The sequence below is a fragment of the Podarcis bocagei genome (genome assembly GCF_964188305.1).
Source record: "Podarcis bocagei genome assembly, chromosome: 7".
NCBI classification, from domain to species: domain Eukaryota; kingdom Metazoa; phylum Chordata; class Lepidosauria; order Squamata; family Lacertidae; genus Podarcis; species Podarcis bocagei.
In genome coordinates this window covers 22,715,690-22,736,896 of record NC_138132.1, presented here as the reverse complement: position 1 = coordinate 22,736,896, position 21,207 = coordinate 22,715,690, and the positions used below count along the sequence as shown (strand labels likewise).

Here is a 21,207-nt window from a genome sequence, read left to right as displayed (position 1 = left end):
TTTTCCCACAGTGACCAACCCACAAGCAGGCACAAGATCCCTCTCCCTTCCTATGGTTTACAGCTGTTATAGAGTTCCAGATGCTTTCCATATTTATCCCAACAAAAGATTCAAGGTAGGATATGTAGGTTGCTCTCTTGTCGGTTGGAGAGACATCATAGTGCAGTGGTTAGAGCAGGGGTGACCAAACTGCCACCCTCCAACTCCCACCAGCCCCAGCCAACATAGCCAATGGTCAGGGATGGTGGGAGTGGAAGTTCAACAACATCTGGTGGGTATGATAATAGGGGAACGAAAGTGAGTCCACATACGTTATGTTCGTAAATGGAGAACTTCAAACCCAAGTGACTCTTCAGCTGTGTAGAGTTGCCACACCTCCAGGTCTGACCTGACCTAGGTTTGATGCCTCCCCCCGCCCCCCGCTTCAGGAGGGCCTGAACACCCAGGTGGGTGAGAGGGCCTTTCAAAGGGTAATAGTAAAACATAGTTAAAAAGACTGTGCATACTTTCAAGATTCATCCCAGCGGGAGCTGCCTGCAAATTATACAATGGACACAGATTAAAAGTTGTAGGGGGGTGGGTGGGTGGGTGTGAGAAAGAGAGAGAGAGAGAGAGAGAGAGAGAGAGAGAGAGAGAGAGGACTCCTTGGATGATGAAACTTTGTGTGAGTTGTATCCTGTCCATATCAGAAAAACATATTTTAATGACTGATGTTTTAATGTATTTTTAATCTTTTGTTGGAAACTGCCCAGAGTGGCTGGGGAAACTCAGCCAGATGGGTGGGGTATACATAAATTCTTCTTCTTCTTCTTCTTCTTCTTCTTCTTCTTCTTCTTCTTCTTATTATTATTATTATTATTATTATTATTATTATTATTATTATTATATCAGAAAGCCTCTGCTTAGCTGGGAAGCGCATTGGATGAACTTGGGCCAATCACTACCTCTCAGTTTACCCTGCCTTGCAAGGTTGTTTATGAAGGTTGAAATGGCAACCTTGAGCTGCTTGGAGCAAATGTGGGATAAAAAAACAACAACCACTGAATGAACTCATAGTAGGTACACAGGGTGGTATTCAGTGAAGTTTTACTCAGCGTTGGACCACTGGAATTAATGAATTTCTGTTAGGGCTGTTAAATTCAGTAGGCAGCCATTCACCAGCCTTTCTGGAATCTTTCCCAGCCTTACTTGGAGATGCTGGGGATTGAACCCAGGAGCTCTGCCTCTCAGCTACAGCCCTTCTTGGGGGTATGTAGTGCTGTGCTACCCCTTGTTCCTGATGTATGCCCCCCCCCCCGCTATTTACTGTATTGTGGGGGGAGGGTCATATCTGAAACATAAGAGGGAGGGCTGGAGCTCAGTGTTTGAGCATTGCTTTGCATGCAGATCCAAACCTTGGCATCTCCAGGTTGGACTGGGGAAGACCTCAGCCTGCAATCCTGGGCAGCTGCTGCCAGTCAGTGTAGGCAATATGGAGCTAGATGGACCAGTGGTCTGGCTCTGTATAAAGCAGCTCCCTTCATTCCCGCGATTCACTTCTGGGTTTGTGCCAAAAGGTGGACCAATGGCTTGGGAGTCTCTTACATGGATATGCCTTTAGAATGCAGACATTCCCTAAACCGCAGGAGTGATAATCTCTTGTTTTTCCCACAGTCGCCATGAAAAAAAGCTTTGTGGAGAACTTGATCCATAAGCATGACTACACCTCGCACAAATTCGCATGGGGAAAACTGGAGATCGCACCCTCCTACCGGGACACACATAGGCATGTTCAGAGTGCATTCTTGGCAAAAATGACTCATAAGTCACTGCGGCTGGGTTGCATGCATTTGGCATTAAGGGAATCCAGGACATGGGATGAGCCTTAAAACAACAACACCCCCCCCCCCCGCCGCCCAGCAACCTTAAAACGAAACCCAGAGGTGGATTTCAATGCAGTAATGCAAAGATAAAAATCATCCACAAACCAGAGCTTGGAAGTTGAAGTGTCACCTGCCTTCATCCAGTTAACAGGCCCCTGGTCCCCACTCAGCCATGAGTGCAGTGCTGGATTTACATATAAGCTAAACAAGCTATAGCTTAGTGCCCCACTCCCTTGCCCCCCCCAAAAAAAAATTAAAGGGGAAAAAGCTGGATGTACATTTCCAAAATATAAGATAAAAAATAAATAAAATAAAACCTACATACAGCAACAGTGTTTGTTTGTATACACCATCAATAGGAGTCAACTCCTAGGGGCCTCCCTTTGCCTACCCCCTCAATAAAATATTTGAGGGGACTGCCACAAAGTTGATGTTCATTGCCATTTAAATGTTATGTGTGCATGCCTCATCTTGTGATCGATTATGTGGAGTGGAGCTGACCTTTCCCCCAATATTTTATTTAAGTTGGCACCCTTGACACCACCTTGAGCTCCTCGGAGAAGAAAGGTATAAATGCAATCAATCAATCAATCAATCAATCAATCAATCAATAGGAAGAGCCAAGGTGGTCTCCAGCAAGTGATTTGGCACTAGAAATTGTGTGTGTTTGTGTGGGCACGCACTGTATTGTGACTTTAGGCAATTTGCATCCATGGCACCATCTCGGCCACTGCTTGGGTTCAGATATCCACCCAGCCTTTTAGAATCTCCCATCTTCTCATTCTCAGATCGAGTGATCTCACAGGGGTGCGACGAGGCTTCAAGCAGCAGGACAGTGAGCATCTCTTCCTGCTCAAAGATAGAGCAGCGGTCCCTCAAAGGGCATCACCGTTCATTGAGAGAAAAGGCAGTAGCTCAGTGCTAGAACACCCACCAGGTTCAATTCCGGGTTCAATGGGAGGGCAGGGCAGTGGGGAAACCAGCCCGAAACCTTGGGGAACCACTGTCGGACAGTGTCAGCAAAATTGTACTAGCTTTGTCTAACCTGCCACAAAGCAGGAGGAGAACGTGAAGCTGCTTTCTCTCCGACTCAGTCTTGTCAACACTGACCGGCAGCGGCTCTCCAGGGTTCCAGGCAGAATTAGAACCCAGGACTTCCTGTGAGCCAAACAAACGCTCTGCCACCACTGCGTCTCAGATGTCCTTATTGAGGGCGCGTTACCTGCCCCAGCAGGGCAGCCGGAGACTTCTTTCCGCAGCAGGGACCGCGGTGGCTGCGTTTGCCTCGACTGCTTGGCTCGCTGCCCTGCAATGCTTTGCCAGCTGCGGAGGGAGCCCCCGTCCCTTGGCAAGGGAAGGTGGGCGGAGGGGGGGGGGAGAGAAGGCAAGAGGCGTGCCCGCGTGCCTGCTGTGTGACGCGCCAGGCACCGGAGCTATAAAGCACCTGCAGCGGAGCCCGGGAAGCTTCAGAAGAGCCTCTTTGCAGCTCTGGCCAGGGAGAGCTCAGCTTTCTGCCCATTAAAGGATTAAGTTCGCCACAATGGTAAACAATCCCTCCTGTTTCTTTTCCCTTGCAATCACCCTTTGCGTCCTGCTGGAAGAAGGTGAGAGACTCAACAGGAATTTTTTTTTCTCCTCCGTCTTTTTTGCTGTTCTGATGTTATTTTAATTTTTTGCATTGGTTTTAAAAATCGGCATCCCCTGCGCACTTTGCAAACGAAGCTAGCTTCAGCGGGGAGAGCATCTGATTTGCAGGGGGCTGGCGGGGGGGGGAGCAGAAGATCCCAGGTTCTATACCCGGCATCTCCAGAGAGGGGGCTGGGGAAAGCTCCCTCCCTGCCTTAAACTCTGGAGAGGTGCTGCTGCCGGTCAGTGGAGGCACTATTGAGCTGGATGGACCGATGTTCTGAACCGCTATAAGGCAGGATCATAGACTGCAGCTCCACGGGGCATCTGCCTGTAGCTCCTGCTTTGCATGCAGAAGGTTCCAGGCTCTGTCCGCAGCATCTCCAGGTGGGACCCCCTGTCTGAAACCCTGGGGATCTGCTGCCAATCAGAGTAGATGACACTGACCTGGATGGATGTGTAGTCTGACTCTGTCTAAGGCAACTTCCCCATGGATTGTGGCCCAGTTAGTTCTGCTCAAAGTAGACCCATTAGTGAACCTAAGTTACTCATGCCTATTAACTTCAATGGGTCTACTCTGAGTAGGACTAGCATTGGCTGCAACCCCGCCCCCAGATTTCCCTTTTTGCCTTTTAGCAGCCCGCCTTCTCTATCTCTGACAGCGGCTCCTGCTCCGTCTCTGTTGTTGTTGCAACTTCCCGAGCAAATTGGCTTGTAGAGCAAGAGGCAGCGAAGTCAACCTGTCCCGCCTTGCAGGGATGCCTTGCCGCTGCCGTTGTGACATGCCAGCAGCGAGCGAGACCGAAGCAGCTCCCGTAGGACTTTGCCAAGAGAGGTGGCGAAATCGTAACACATCCCTCCCCCCTTTTCTTAGAAAGAGTTTTTGCTCTCATTTTCTCTCTTTGTGTGCATTCTCCTCCCCCCTTGCTTGCCAAAAATAACGAAAGGGAGGGAGGGAGTGCTCTGTGCATTTGGGACAATGCAAAAATCGATCCTTGGCACGCCAATAATTTGCACACATGTTCTATGGTTGGCAAAGGAGCCAGGGCAATGATGGTGGTGGTGGTGGTGGTGATTATTATTATTATTATTATTATTATTATTATTATTATTATTATTATTATTATTGCAGTAAAAATAATACTTACGTATTCTCTAAATGTTATTCCTGCATTGCAGGGGGTTAGACTAGATGACCATTGGGGTCCCTCCCAAGTCTGTGATTCTATGCTCACCTTAAGTCATGTGCTGTAGGCATATGCTGGGCAATAGCTACTGCTGGTGCTGTTGATTGTTTGCCAGTGTTCTTGCTTCCAGTCTGCTCTCAATGTGGGTCTCCTCCGAGGTTTTCACCTGGCTTCAGTTTTCTTCTCACTGAGCTCTTCAGAATTGCAGTAGGCAAACCGTTGTCAGCAACAGCAGAACATTTTTACAACCCCCGCAGCCCTAATCTGTAAGGCCTTGGCAGCTATAAAATGGCTAAAATAGAAATGCTCCTCTCAGCTAGGTGGCAGGCTAATTGCTCTGTTTACATACCATGCTGCATTCCTGGTGCTTCCAGTCTGGAGAGTTCAGGGACTGATCCCTCTGCCTGTCATTTTCTCCTCTGGCAGGCCTGGGCCTCCCTCCGGCAGAGCCTCACCTGGCAGCGGGCAGCGGCAGGCACCTGAGGACCAAGCGCTGCTCCTGCCTCAACTGGATGGACAAAGAGTGTGTTTATTTCTGTCACCTTGATATTATCTGGATCAACACACCAGGGTGAGTATTGTGGGGGACGGGGACGGGGGACAGGGGACTGCAGCACAGAGGGAATATTGCTAGGTCCGAGCTAGCGGCACAGTTAGAGCCATCAGGACATGGGAAGCTGCCTTAACACTGACTCCTGGTCCATCTAGCTCAGTATTGACTGGCAGCAGCTCTCTGCAGTATCATGCAAGAAATTTTTCCCAGCCTCTCCAGGAGATTGATCCCAACACCTTCTGCATGCAAAGCAGATGGCTTCCCTTTTAGACACTGGACTTAATGGTCTTATGGCTTCTCTCCACTCCTCCCATCTTACATTGGTCATCTGTCTTATGCTTCCAAGTGTAGTAGGTCAATCCGTCTGCATCTTGGGGTCCTGTCTCTTAGACTTCAGCGTGGGGGCCCCCATGGACTGCTGTCCTAATGTCCTAGGTGCCCCTGGCTAGAGCAGGACAAGTGACTGGCTCTCCAAGGTTTCAGGCAGAGGACATTTCCAACCTTACCTGGCGATGCCGGGAATTGAACCTGGAACCTTCTGCATGCACCCAAAAGCATGTGTTTTACCTCTGAGCCACCGTCCTTCTCTCTTGCAACAGCCACAGATATTTTACGTGGCAGCTGCTCCCCGGTTGGTGTTTCTAAAGAGCTGAGGTGGGATGGCCTTTCGATCCAGCGTTTGGTTGGGAAGGAGACTTGCCCCTTGCATGATACAACAGAGATCTGGGCAGCGTTCAAGCAATCTCTCTTGCAAGCAGCTTAAGATCCGAGCCAAAGAGACGACTGGCTCAGGTGTGGTTCTAATTATGCCTGCTAACGTGCGGTCTTGAGTAACGACTCACTCTGAAAAAGTGATTCTCAAACGTGTTCACGGAGGAAACATGACAAGCCTAGCAGGAGGCTGTTCTCCCAGCTGTATTTAGATGGTGGAGAATGACAGAGCAACCCTGTCTTTAAGCATCTTCTGCCTTTTGTTAGAATTCACAAGAGATTTTTATATTGTTAAAAACACACCTCCGACGCACGTTCTGCCTGTACGGAGCATGTGAACAAGCCTTGCTGTGCAGCTGGAACAGTGAGGCCTCTCTGCTGACATGACACAGTGTCCAGAGCGCCAGAGATCCGAGTTCAAATCCACCCCTGCCTAGGAAGCCCAGCCTCCCTCAAAGGGCTGTTGTGAGGAATGGGGATGGGTAAAGGGAGAAAAGAGACGAGACTCTGAATGGAGCTTGCTTGGTGACCACAGGCAAGGCACCATCACAGGGTTGTTATGAAGATCAAATGTGTGCATGTGTGGAAGGGGGGCAAGAGAACCATGTATGCGCTCTTGCGCTCCAGAGAGGAAAAGCAGGATATAAATATAAATATGGTGTGCAGAGGTTTGGGGTTCGATTACACTTTGATCCCATTAAAAATAATGGAGTTCAAGTTATCCCCAATGAACTTTGTACATTTATTTCAATAGGAACCAAAGGCACCTGACTTTGGCTGCAAGCCTATATCCCCGTTACCTGGGAGTAAGTGCCATTGACCTCAGTGGAGCTTACTTCTGAGTAGCCATGCTCATAGCACTGATAGCCATTGTTTGGTGAGGTCCCATTACACCTTCCTCCCAAATATGGGCAATCCCCAAATCTTGATATTGTTAGGCAACCCACTTGCAGCCCGCTGCTTGCCTGTGGAAATAAAGGCCGATAGAGTGAGAATGGGAGGGTGAGATGGCATGGCTTTTATCACATGGCAACTGCAAATGAGACTTGTTATTGTCAAGTTTGCTTGGCTTCCGGCCAGGCCCGCACCATAAACCTTCCTTTCTGATAAAGGATAGAAGTTAACAATTTGTTTTTTCCTAATCAGCCACTCCACGCCCTACGGTCTGGGTAATACACAAAGGCGTCGGAAGAGATCACTCAGCAGGTGCGAGTGCTCGCATTCAAAGGACAGTGTCTGTGCGACCTTCTGCCATGGCAGGCCTTGGTAAGTGTTCAGATGCGTCCCTATCCTTAGACCAGCCTTTCTCAACTCGGGGGCCTCCGTATGTTCTTATCTCTAACACCCATGGCTAATGATCAGGGATGATGGGGATCTCAACTCAATGATGTTTGGGCTTGAATGTAATGCTAAACTATGGTTAACCTAGGCCAATGTTTATAAAGCAACTACAGACCTTAGTGAATGCATATCTGTTAACCACAGATCTGCCAATTTTGCTTAAGTTTCCCCATACTTCTGCAGTGATTTTTTTTTAAAAAAACCTCATGAAAATTCACCAGCACATTTCTCCTAATAAACACATTTTATCTGTGAAATTTTGCCCAATACACATTTTGGCAAGGCAATTTCCCCACATATAATGCCCTTTTGTATGCCATTTTCACCAATCTGTGCATTTTTATTCATACTTTGTACACATTACTTTTCTGGAAAACTTCACTGCAAAATTCAGAAAAGTGCAAATTTCAAAAGGTGACCATTGTTTTGGTTCACATGCTGTTTCAGAAGGTGTTGAATTAGTGACCTTCACCTTTAAAAGTGAACTGAATCAACTTTCACTCCATTTCTATCCTTAGTTAATAATCCATAGTTATATCACAGGGCTGAGTTTATCCAATTATCTTACCAGGGAAACCAACTTGAATAAAATATCGGGGGGGGGGGGAGGACAGGTAAGCTCCTCCCCACATAATTGATCACATGACACGGTGCATGCATACCATTTGAATGAGAATGCCCATCAACTTTAGGGATCCTAACCCCCTCAAATATTTTATTGAGGGCCCCAAAGACCCCTTGGCCCCTAGGAGTTGGCTCCTATGAGTGTTACAAACCATGATTTAGTTAACCATAGTTAAAGCATGGCTTAGTTTTACTGGAGAGCTACAGGTTCACCGCCAAGGGCTGAGTTCAGTATTGAACATGCAAAAGGTTATGAATTGTCTGAAAAGAGGTCTGTGTATCTGTTCACAAACAAACTCTGGAGAGAGGAAGAAGTGAGAATGTGTGTTACTTTACAGAGGAGAGTTGGGCTGCAACTTTTTGTCTTCATGTTGTGCGGCTTGGAAGAGGAGTGGTTAGGGTTTGCAAATTAGTCTCTTTGGCAACAGATCCAGCTCCCTCTTTTCCTCTCTCCCTCCTCAGGAGCATAAGTAGAGGTTGCTGGATTGGGCCAGTGGCCCAACTACTCTATCATCCTTTCTCACCACGGCCAGCCCCTAACTAAACCAGCCCAGGCCTTCTCAGCCTTTAGAATGACCCTGCCTTCTTTCTTTTTGTAAAAAGGAGCGACTATCTTTTTAGACTCTGAACCCCTCGCTGTGCAACAGAGACACACCTTCTCAGTCTATAAGCCGTAAATGGAGAGTTGCATAACGTAAGGATGTGTTCAGGTCATGGAAAGGGAAAGCAGGGTCACCGTGTCGTTCAATCGTCTTCTTAGAAAACCTAGGAGTAATAAATCTGGCTGTAAAAATTTCCGAGAACGGGTTAGTTGCCAAAATAAAAAAACCAAACAAAGCAAAACAGAAAATCTGTTTTTAGCCGTAAACTGGTGCCCTCCTGCCGCCCCACCCCAGCCTGTCAGGGAAGATGAGGTGAGCGAAGATGTATATCAGGAATGAGGGAGGAATAAAGCTCTACATCGAGAACAAGGGTGGGAATTAGAGACAGCATGGGGGGGGCAGGGACACTGCCAAGGAGGTGGCAGACCCAGCCTCCAAAGAGGATGTCGCAACTGTCGCTGGCATTATGCCATTGGTAGTGGACAATGCATTCCTTGGAGGCCAGATCTGCTGTCTCTGTGAATCTTTTCACCTACAGGTGGTTGCCTCAAGGGTGGCTAGGCCATCGCTGAACTTAAGAAATGCTGATATTGAGTGTTAACCAGCTAAGTTCTATTCAGAGTAGACCTATTGGAACTAATAGACCTAAGTTAGTCTTGCCCCATTGTTTAGTGGAGATTTGAACCATGGTCTCTCAGGTCCTGGTTTCTACTCACCATGGGTCTCCACTGGTCCACTCTGAATAGGATTAGCATGGTTTGCAGGGCGCTGCCTTTTAAAAATAAAATAATTATCTGGACTCCTTTGAGCACTATCTCATAAGATATGCACCAACTTGTTTCAACTCTGCAGGGATTTCAGAAATCCACGGCTTACCACGAACACGGGACTGCTGGTAAAACTTCTCCAGAGCCGTAGTGCGAAACCCCGCAAGACAAACTTCTGAAAGTTCTCAGGTAAAGGTCCTATATAAATGGTCTCTCTCTCATATTTTGTGCTCAGTCTGCTTCCAGAGATGCTTAGGTGCATCTATAAATGCATGACTTTAAAATGCATTGAAACAAATGTTCACCTGTTGTGGCTTCCCCTCACCTTTGAAGCCCGAAGGGAATTGTAGTTTGGGAGATCAGATCAAACTATTATACATATGGCCACAGACACACTAAAGCAGAGCACACAAAGAATAGAAGCGTGAGCGTTGAAACACAATGCTTATTTAAAATCCAATATAATACAAAGGGTGACATACACACACATATTTAAAATACTGTTTTCTAAAAACGCAACACACAAATTACAAATGAAATGAAAGTATCGTCTTGCGAGACCTTTGTGCAGAAAGGAGAAACGTGGCCACTATTAGCTTATTTATATCAGCCAATAAATATTACAGACACCATTCTGGGGTGCTTCCTCATAAAAGGGCAAAGTAGTCTGTTGCATTCCTCTCTGTGAAAGTTACATGTAGTTTGGATTAATTTTCTAGTCACTCTTTGCTACATATCACTGTTACCAGGGTTCATTCATTGGGAAGCATGGAGGTAAACATAGCAGCGGCTAATCCATTAGGGCAAGTGAGGGACACAGAACATAAAAAGCTGCCTTTTACTGAGGCAGACCAATGGTCCATCCACTTCAGCATTGTCTACACTGACTGGCAGTGGCTCTCCGGGGTTTCAGGCAGAGGTCTCTCCCAGCCCTAGTTGGAGATGCTTGGGATTCAGCCTGAGACTTTCTGTATGCAAATCTGATTCTGTACCTCCAAGGGCAAGTCAGGCACATTGTCCTATCACCCTCTTTGATCTCTGCTAGCTCTAGCTGTCTGCCATATTTCTTCCATCCAGCCTAGAAGATGGCACCAGCTGCCAACTGCCTCCTCCTTAGACTCAGGGTTGTCCTTGTAGAATTAAGCAGGGAGGAAGATGAAGAGTAAACTAACCCTTCATAGCACAAATAGAAATGAAAAATGTCATTTTCCAAAGAGCTGGGATGGGATGGGTAGGGATCAGATTCTCCTGGGTGTGATTGAATCTGAATGGGTTTGCACTGACTCAGACTAAGTTGACAAACTATATTTGAAGAAGCATCTAGGATTAATCTGAGTCAGTCTGATTAAAGTCCAGGGAAGCTCAGTCATCACTAAGGAGGACCTCTCCCCAATTTAACACTGAGACCCCTAGAATCTATAGTGGAATATCTTTCTTCATTTTCTACAATTTCTGGCTATGTTTCCCATAGGTGTTAAAACAAAACTGGTCTGAAACAGACCTAATTAAGGTTGCTCCTCTGCCTTTAGGAATGCCTTAGAAGGCAGAATTTCCCCAGGAATGAGTGTTCCCATCATAGGGCTTCAGGGCTTAGCAGAAGCCACACATGTTTGCAATTTTTGCAATTCTTTGCAAGCCTTAAAGCTGTGATGTGGAGTCTACCACTCGCACCATCCTTAACCACTGGGAGTGCTGGTTGGGGTTGATAGGAGTTGGCAGTGCAACAACATCAGGAGGGCCATTGGTTCCTTATCCCTGCCTTAAAGCTACAACAGGGGCTCTCTGGACTGGGCCCGGCAAGTTCAAGGCCAGCTCCCCAGAGAGAATGCCAAGAGGCCATTGGACAAGGTGCTGACATTTTCATCTCTTCTGCTTTGTAGGTCACCTTGTTCTTTCAAATGCCACGTTCACCTGGAAGCAGCAGGACTCGCTGAGGACTTCCAAACTAGCAGCACTTACCGTAAATGAGGGGAGATCATATGGAAGACAAAGCAAGAAGGGTGGGGGTGCTATTCACCTTCACCACGCAGAGTCCTGCCGTTGCAAAGAATCTCCTACTCAGTGGGAAGTTGAAAGATTGGAGGACCATTGGAAGAGATGGAAAGAAATCCATGGAAACAGCTGTTGGAGAAAGGGGCAAGGAACAGTGGAGGCAGTAGCACAGTCCCCTTGGTACATTAGAGGCGATCCTAAAGAGACAATAGCCTCTCCTTTTTACTGCACCTTGGGAAGGTCTGTCCACCTTGTTGGGACAAGAGAGATCTTCCTGGATACCAACAGGAACTCATAGCAGATCTCAGTGTAAAGAGCCAGCACTTTGGAGGAAGGCAAATGCAGTTATGGACTCAGTCGCCACATGTGGATCCTTCCAAACACCCTACCTCAGGACCTTGTCTAGTCTGCTTCTCTTGACTTTAAACATAGTTTGACTGGTTTTACCGACTGCTCCTTTTATTCCGGTTGTCGTTGCCTGGCTCACATCTGCCTCTACTCTCCTGCGCGACACGAAAAGGTGTGCATTGAATAGACATCCCTATTTCTGGTAATGAATTTGCTAAAAGTCTGTTATTGGTAACAACTCCCCCCCCCCAGTAAGTCAATTTAGTGTTGCCTAGTGACCATTGGGACTGGTATGGCAGGCACCAAGGAAGACATCAGTAGGTGGAGGGGAGTCAACTAATTCTACTGTTGTCTCGATCTTCCTCCTTGCTGAGTTTTACAAGGGCAAAAGGGAGGCTGAGGAACGGGCAGGCAGGCAGGGCCAGGGTCACCTTCTGGACTGGTTGTAAGAAAGACGACAGGTGGGCTTGGAGGAATCAATATTGAGATTGGTGGGGCAGTGTCCCATTTGTCCTGTTGGATCAGCCTGTTTTGCAGCCACTGAGCTCTACTCAGTTAATTTGAAATCTTGTTCTCAGCAAGTAACTTAAGCCTTGATGAAGTTGATGGCTCAGAAAAATGGGGGGCGGGGGGCAGGGGCGGGGGGCAGGGGGTGGAGGCAGGAGTCTAAAAGCACATCTTCATTGCACATTTAAACCAATTTAGCCATCACCACCCCAATTAAGAAGCCCCAGGAATCATAGCTGTGTGAGGGAACTGAGCCTTTGGTAGAGATCATTAGCCGTTTCACAGAACTACACACGAAGCTGCTCATGTTGAATCAGGCCATTATTTCATCCAGCCCTCTGCCATTGGTGAGTGAAGCCTCTTCAAGGTCTCAGACAGATAACTTCTGAGTGATGCTGCTTAAGATCCTTGAAGTGGAGAGGCCAGGCATTTGTAACACATACACTTCACTACAGAGTTGTTGGTTGCCTGTCAATTTCACTTGCACAGAGAAGAGAATTCTCGGACCACTTGTGTGTCTATGTGTGAGCCTCCCAGTTCCACTGCTGTTCTTTAAAGACCTTGCACACAACTCTACAAGTTTAAGCAACATGCCCTGCATTATCAAGTTCCACACTGCAAATGCTGAAATGGTTAGAATCACAAAACTTGACTTTTGAAAAGCCCCTTCACTATAGGCATGAAACTGATTGTTAGTTTCAACCTTCCTGTCAATTTCACAGGACCTTCTCTGGGCTTGGCTCAAATCGTGCTTAGGTAGCATTAACATTCCAAATGTTTGCAGGAGCTTTCTTGTTTATAGTTCAGGGATGCTTGTTCATTTCAGGGATGTGGCCCTCCAAATACTATTGGACTCCAACTCACAGCGGCCACTGGGAGTTAATGGTTAGGGATGATGGGATTTGGAGTCCCAGCAACATCCAGAGAGCTACCTGATTTTAGGTGTTAAAAATATTTTAACTTGCCTTTCCTTAAAAATACAACAAATAACAGTAAAATACAGTAACAATAAAACACTAGCAAAATACAAGTGACAATAACAGATCACTGAGAGAAGTAACAGCAGATAAAGCCAATATTCCAGGGAGCTGACTAATGACTTGGCAGATCAAATGCCATCTGTAAAAGAGAGGTCTTCATGCATTGGCAGAAGGCCCTCAAAGAGGAAGAAAGTTGCTCAGACACTCCTCAGATATCTAGCCTATTCAGTGGAGTTTCAGTGAATTTTGTACACAATGAGGTGGGAACAGTGAATGGAGAACTCCATGGAAACTGAGAATCAAGGTCCATACACCCCTAACCAAAGGCTCTATTTAGCCAAAGTCCCTGAGGTTTCTTCTTTGGAGCTGTGATGGTTTAAACTGGTTTAAATGTGTCATACAGATGTGCCCATAGTGAGGGCCAGTTACTCAGCCAGATTGGTGCACTGTAGAACTTGGGTTGAGGGGTTCCACAACAGAGGTCAATTTCATGTGCTAAAGTGGTCACAGCATTGCTTGGCTATATGACCAATTTACTGTTCAGGCCATCTTTACTCTGTCGCTGCTCATCTCACAACCTTTGCTGTGGCACTGTAAATGGCAGTGGTGGCGGTGGGTTGAATTATAAGGCAGACACACAACCATCTTGGCATGTCTTAGTTGGCTTGGTTGTGGTGTTTATGCCCCACGATATCCTATGGATATATTATGGGTGGGTTAGAATGCTTCTGACAAGATTACTTTTAGCAAAGCATCCTTAGATGGGGCCCCTATAAACACTGCATGGTCACTTGATTTGGCAGTTCAGATCACATGAGGATAATATCACTGGTAGGTTGGGGGATACATGGTAAGGCAACTGTTACCGTGCTCTCAAAACTGTTTGGAAATCTGAAGAAGCACAGATTTCATTAGAGGCAACTTCCTTTGCATTCAGTGAAACAACTGGTCTCCTTATAGTTACGTCATGGGGGGAGCCTTTGGTCCTCCAGATGTTGGAGGATTACAGTTCCCATCATTCCTGACCATGGGGCACATTGGCTGGTGTCAATGAGAGTTAGAGTCCAGCAACATCTGGAGGACCACTGGTTCTCCACCTCTGTGTTAGAGCTGTCATATCCCGAGCTTTTAAGAAACCTCCAGTTTGAATTCATCCCAAGTTTTTTGAAGTGCAGAAAATGCAATGCCAGGAAGAAACGGGTTTAGGCAAGAGAAGGAAAAGCCTTTTCTGCCAGCTTTCTGAATGAGACATGTTCTGCCTACATATTCAGGGAAACTATAGGGTAGATTCTTCTGGAACTTTAGACTCTGGACTGCGGCTTAGTGCTTCTTCCTATCAAAAATAATTAATTCCTGCATATGGAGAAGTAGCACATCTGAGCTAAGTTTCTCCCTGATGTGCTAGCTTTCTGCACGGGGGACTTTTCAAAAAATGTAACCCTGTACATATAATAAGAAAATGACTCAGTCTTAAAACTATCCCATAATCTCATGCCCCACAAAACAATCAGATAAATGCATAGTTCTTCTCTTAGTTTGTCTAATGGACCAGGATTGGGCACAGATTTATCAATGAACAGATCACTATATATATATATTCAGGCAATTGGTGACGAGGATAAAGACATTCAGTAGACAGTGTCTTTTGGAATGATGCAGGTCCCCTGCCAAATGGCTTAAAGTCAAATATCATCACTGCATTTCCTTGATCCTATGGGAACAAGGCAATTCAGCCCCTGGCTAGTAGAATCCCCTCTACACCTATAGCACCAGGCACTTTATTTACTATGCTCATGCACTGTAGCTTCTGTTATACAAAGCATGGAGAACAAACAAACAAAGCCCACATTGAATTAATGCAAACGCATCAGTGCTCCAGATAAATGCATATTGGGGTTTGTGGTCTGGATGCTGTAGGCTTAACACATTATCGTTATGGTTTAAAGTCTGTCTGTTGATGCTGGGATGTCTGTGTTGTAACCCGAGCTTGAGCAAAATACTGTTCTTAAAATATGCTTCAGATCTTACGGCGAAGAGGGGTTTTGGAAGCCAGTCTGATGCATGCGTCACATGTGAATCTTTAGATCACAATGCGGCGGCATCTAAAATAAGAAGAGATCCATTTGTATTTGCACTTGAGAAGATTTTGTTTGGCCTCAAAGGATCTGCTGCTGTCTTGGGAAGTGGGAATGGTGCACACAAAGGACAGTGTCAAGGCTTTCCCTGTGCAGTGGTAGATCGATGCAATTTAAGTGACAGGTGAAAAGTTCTGTGTCCATAATGCATCTCTGTCTATGCAAACTCAATATGTAGCATTCCAATGTTTGGACATAAATGTATATATATTTATTTTTTTAACTTTTTTAATATAAAAAGCCCTGTAAAATACAAACTTTAAGTTGTAATAAATGGAAAGAAAAAAAGCAGATTGTTTGTTCATTTAATTGCATTTTTATCCTGCCCTTCTTCCAACATGGAACCCAAGGTGACTGACATGTGGTTCCCCAGGAGTCGCCCATCCAGGTGCTGACCAAATTCTACAAAGTGTCTTCAGATATTGGGAGCCTGCCTGTCCTCCCGCCTTACAGTATGGGATGGGGATGGTATAGGTGGAAATAGTGATGTGGGAGGGGAATGCTTTGTTTGGGAAGGGCCGTAGCTCAGTGGTATATCATCTGCCTTGCATGCAGAAGGTTCCAGGTTCAATTCCTGGAATCTCCAGGTAGCGTTGGGAGAGATTCCTGCCCCAAACCCTGGAGAGCCACTGCCAATCAGTGTAGACCATGATGAGCTAGACGGACCATTGACCTGACTTGGTACACAGCAGCTTCCTATGTTTGTGTCTCCCACAGAAGTACCTCTGAATCGATAATTGTTAAGAAACCCAGATGGCTTTTGCTTCTGCAGCATCTCACAAGACCAGTTTGGGCTCTGGCCTTAATGCTATAATGAAACCCCCAGCCGTGCTGTAGGAACTGGTGCCAGAAACTGGAGTTTGGCCTCTCAGTCCCACCCAAACAGTCCATGATACAAACTTTAGGTTACAATGCTATAACCACCTACCAAAGAATAAGCTATACAGTGGTACCTTGGGTTAAGAACATAATTCGTTCTGGAGGTCTGCTCTTAATCTGAAGCACCACTTTAGCTAATGGAGCCCTCAGCTGCCACTGTGCCGCTGCTGCACGATTTCTGTTCTCATCTTGAAGCAAAGTTCTTAACCCGAGGTAATATTTCTGGGTTAGCGGAGTCTGTAACCTGAAGTGTATGTAACCTGAGGTACCACTGTACTGAACTCACTGGGATTTCCCTCCTGGGAAGGCATATATATATATATAGAACTGCCCTTATAAGTTTGTGACTGAACCATGGGAAGACAGAGGCTTTGTGGGTTGATGGTTCCTGTTTCCTTAAGAAAGGCCACCTTCCGATTCTGGATGGGATTTTGCTGCCTTTAAAAGAGCAGGTATGCAGCTTGGAAGTACTCCTCTAATGTTATTAGAGGGTCTGCGACCTTCTCCTGCCATGCAATAACTCCAATATCTTTCTTATTTGCATTTTCAAGATCAGAGCAAAGTCCCACCTAGCTAAGCATCCCATTCTCAGTCGCCAACCACGTGTCCTTAGGAAGCTTCCAAACAGGACCTCAGTGTTACAGCACTCTCCCAGCTTGTGAGCCTCAGCCACTGGAATTCAGAGGCATATGGTCTCCACCAGTGGAAGTAAAGCTTGGCATCATGGCTAGTTTGTTCTGGCTGTTCTGCAATGATTTCTTACCTCCTCACCAGAAGATTTCTGGCTACTGCCCTGGACTTTGCATTAAATGACCCCAAAAACGGCCCTCCAAGAAGATGGGCCTGATCTTCTTGATAGTCTCCCTGTGAGTTATAGCAATAGTTCAAAAGAACACAGAGCCTGCAGTGTGTATTAACTGCTGCAGTAACTCACCATAATAGTGCTTTCCCCTTTCGTATGGCAGGAGAAGTTGACGGATTGCATTGCATCATGGCGATTAACATGCCATCCTCTCCCATAGTTATCTCTCAAAGTTCATTATTAAAACCGAACAGTCTCGCTGCAGCCCAGTTCACAGGTGTGTTTGGAGGGGATGGGAGGGAAGTTGAGCAATTTAGAGAATTATCTCTGACCTTCAGAAACTCCATCAGCTGCTGTGGCGCTTCTTCCTATTAGCCTGTTAATGGTTAAGTTCTCCTGGATGTCATAAAGATTGCACTAACCGGAGGCTACAATAAAGCGCTGATCAACTCATCAAGTGAGTCAATATCCAAAAGTAATATTTGCCTCGGTAATAACGAGTCTCATAAAGCACCTTGCCCATGCAAAGAGATGATGAGAACGCTGTCGGCTTAGAATGCCAAGGGCATGCGTCAGTCATGCACACGCCCCACCTGCCCTGGCATCCTGAACTTTGTTTGATGGGGTGCACACTCGTTTTGGAACAAATGAGCAGCCAAAATGAACTGGCGCCATTCTCATGCATCAAGCGAATACCAAGAGTAGCAAATGGGAGTGAATGGGGTGGATGCTTATGGAAAGCCTTTTGCAGCGAGACCTATACATACTTTCCCATGTATAAGACTATGTTTTTTTCTTTAAAAATCATGCTAAAAGTGGGGTCCGTCTTATACATGGGTAGTGCATAGGGTGGACGTTTGATTGGTTGCTGCCGAGGCTGTCAGCGGCTATTGTGCGTGTTATTAGTTGCTGCGTCAACGGGTGGTGTTGATTGGCTGACGCTCCGACAGTTGGGCAGGTGATTGGCTGCTTCTGCCGGCGATGGGACAGGCAAGAGGCAGGTTTTGCGATGCGTGTGGGGGAGCAATTTTCGGCAATCCCCCCTAAAAAAAGCTCAACAACCCTGAGTAATCGCCCCCCACAACACAAAAAGCTCAGCCACTCTGCACAATCCTCCACAAAAAGCTCCACAGCTCCGTGCCATCTCTCCCCATTTTCTTAAATTTGAGTCACCCAAAATAGGGGGCATCTTATACATGGGGGCGTATTATAGACGGAAAAGTATGGCATATACTTTAGATTACCGTTTTTTAAAACCACACAATAGCAGTCATGCTCTGTTTTAGAAGAGGGTTGCTTTTTTGGGGGGGTGTCCTCCAGATGTTTTTGGGCAACGTTTGCCACTAGGAAGGTTAAATGACAAATGCATGGGAGGGCAAATTAGATAGATATAGTTGATATATAGATATAGATCTCACTTGTATGCTCATGGGGTCTGAACTGGCATGCGGTGGATTGGGAACAAGACTTTGGAGTCATAGTGGATAGCTCCATGAAGATGTTGACGCAGCACACAGCAGCTACGATGAAGGCAAAATCTATGCAAGGAATCCTTAGGAAAGGAACTGAAAACTGCCCAAATCAGAATGTCGCTGTGCAAATCTATGGTGTGACCGCATATGGAGTACTGTGCACCGTTCTGGCTGCCTCACCTCAAAATGGGTATTGAAGAGTTCAGAAAGGTTCAGAGAAGGGTAAGCAGAGTGATCAAGAGGATGGAGCAGCTCCCCTACGAGGAAAAGCTACTGAATTTGAGATTTATTTATTTATTAGTTTAGAGAAAAGGCATCCTGAACATCCTGAAAGTTGGGAGATTCGGGACTGATAAAGAAAGTGCTTCTTCATGCAGTGCATAGTTAAATGATGGAACTTGCTATGGGAATAGGAAGCAGTGATGGTCACCAACTTGGATGGCTTTAAAAGTGGACTGGACACTTCATGGAGGAGAAGACTATCAATGTCAATGCCTACAAGCTATGGTGTCTGTGCTTCTGCCTCCATGGTCAGAAGCGAGCAATGCGTTCAAATACAACAGGAGGACAGATTGCTCTTGTCCTCAAGTCCTGCTTGAAGGTTTCCCACAGGCATATGAGTGGCCACTATGAGAACAGGGTTCTGGACTAGATGGGCCATGGGCCTCTTATCAGCCCCAGCCAGCATGACCAATAATGCATGTCCAATAACATCTGTCAGGCACTGTGGTGCTGTGGTCTAAACCACTGAGTCTCTTGGGCTTGCTGATCGGAAGGTTGGTGGTTCGAATCCCTGCAATGGAGAGAGCTCCCATTGCTCTGTCCCAGCTCCTGCCAACCTAGCAGTTCGAAAGCACACCAGTGCAAGTAGATAAATAGGTACCACTGTGGCAGGAAGATAAACGGCGTTTCCGTATGCTCTGGTTTCTCTCACAGTGTCCCATTGTGCCAGAAGTGGTTTAGTTATGCTGGCCACATCACCCGGAAAGCCGTCTGTGGACAAACACCGGCTCCCTCGGTCTGAAAGCAAGCGGAGCACTGCAACCCTATAGTCACCTTTGACTGGACTTACCTACCTCTTACCTTACCCCTGGGTGAAGGTGTAGAAATGCAGGTGAGGGCAAGCTTCTGCATCCCTGTGTAGAAGAGGGAATTTCAATAGGTGAACTAATCATGCAAGCTGTACCTACCGAAATTCCATCTTCCACAGAACCCTTAAACGTGCAGGAGTCTTTTTCACCTAGTGACTCAGTTTGTGGCTTATGAATGACTAGGCAATTTTTCTTGGAAATCCCATCCTGTTCTCAGCTGCATTTTTTCCTGTAAGTACGGGAAGATGGGGAAGCTGCCTGCTTTGTGCTTGACATATGTCATTGGTTATTTTTAAAGTGAAGTCTTTTTAATTTTGTAGGAATCAGCGGAGAAATGTCCCCCCCCCAGGTGAAAAGAAGGATTTACCCGAAAAACAAAATAAGCAGGCTCTTGCCTCCTGCCTTCCCATTCTTTAATTAAAACTCAGGGGAAGTTGTCAGGTGGTAACACTTTCATGTAGCTTCTTTAGATCAGAAAACAAAGGCAGCAAAGCACTGGTTAAATGTTTAATGGAAAGAAAAACATGCACGCTACCCGTGACCACCTTGCAATGATAAGGTGAGCTTCACCCCACACCTTCAGAAATGTAAAAGGAACCCCAAAGCACCCTGTAAATGAGGCAGAAAATATAGAAGCCTGTTTTGCAAGTAATGATGGGAGAATCTCATTTTTCCAATTGCAACCTTAGTTTCTTTCCCCCAATACTTGGTACAGATAGGACACCCAATATTGTAAACTCCCACAACTGAGGCAGAACACACAATGTAAGGTGAAATAAAGCAGGCACGGGTTATGTTGTTTTCAAACCAGTGGCCAGAAATGCTTAGGAAATATGTCTGACCACAAGGGCCTTTGTGAAATTGGAGGAAATCATTTAACATATTGTTTACTCATATAAACAATGAAGGTCTACCAGGTAATTGAGAAAGATTTCTGCATTTTGGCTCTTCTAACCTGCCCATTGGCCTCTGTCACTTTCTCTGCCACTGCCAAGATAGACATTTTTGCAAAGCACTTTCCCCAACAGAATGCATTTTCATGTTATTTTCACTGAAATATATGCTGGTGCTGGTGTTTTTTGCATGCAAAGGCACAGTATATGCATCTTTGTTCTACACATTACTGGACTGGAGAAATGCGTTTCAAAATGTGGAGGAATGCAAATTTTGGGAGATGGCTTTGTTTTGCTTCCTGTATTGTTTTGGAAAGCACAAATTGGTTCAGCTTACTTTTAAATGCAAAATGAATCAAATTTAACCTGTGTTCCCATTTGCAGGGGAAGAAACTCTTCAAGAAATTGGAGGTCAGGTTTTGGCACAGCACCAGGTATCTTCCAAGTAGCTACCCAAGGATGCCCCTTGATGTCAGGTCTGATCCCATGGAAGATGCTCAGGGGACTCACTGAGCAGAAAGAGTGTTTCCCGAAGGTTGAAAAATCTGAGAACTGCTATCTATCATACCTTAGTAGTACGACTCATGCAACATGTTGGAAACTAATATACACACAATAATTACCAAAATAATTATGCATTCTTTATCAATCTTCTGAGAAAAATACAAAAACTTATGCAAAGCTTACGAACTACCCAACCTAAGATGAACTTATAATGTCTGATTTCAATGGATTTTTCAAGTGCTTAGCCCAGTCTTTATCTTTTCAGGTAAGTTCATGAAGATACCAACAAAAGATGAGTTCAAAGTTGTTCACAATACCAAGAGATGCTAGT

The 21,207-nt window shown here is 45.9% G+C and overlaps 1 protein-coding gene and 1 long non-coding RNA gene across 2 annotated transcripts in view; one reads left to right on the top strand and one right to left on the bottom strand.

Annotated features, from left to right (window-relative positions):
* Positions 1–21,207, bottom strand: part of LOC308591354 — a 138,154-nt gene that overhangs the window by 55,864 nt on the left and 61,083 nt on the right. The window lies entirely within an intron of this gene.
* Positions 3,344–12,244, top strand: EDN2 (endothelin 2). Its single transcript, XM_081203471.1, has 5 exons — positions 3,344–3,466; positions 5,102–5,246; positions 7,086–7,205; positions 9,359–9,462; positions 11,154–12,244. The coding sequence occupies exons 1-4, from the start codon at positions 3,403–3,405 to the stop codon at positions 9,450–9,452; spliced, it is 423 nt and encodes a 140-aa protein (XP_081059597.1). The 5' UTR covers positions 3,344–3,402; the 3' UTR covers positions 9,453–9,462; positions 11,154–12,244.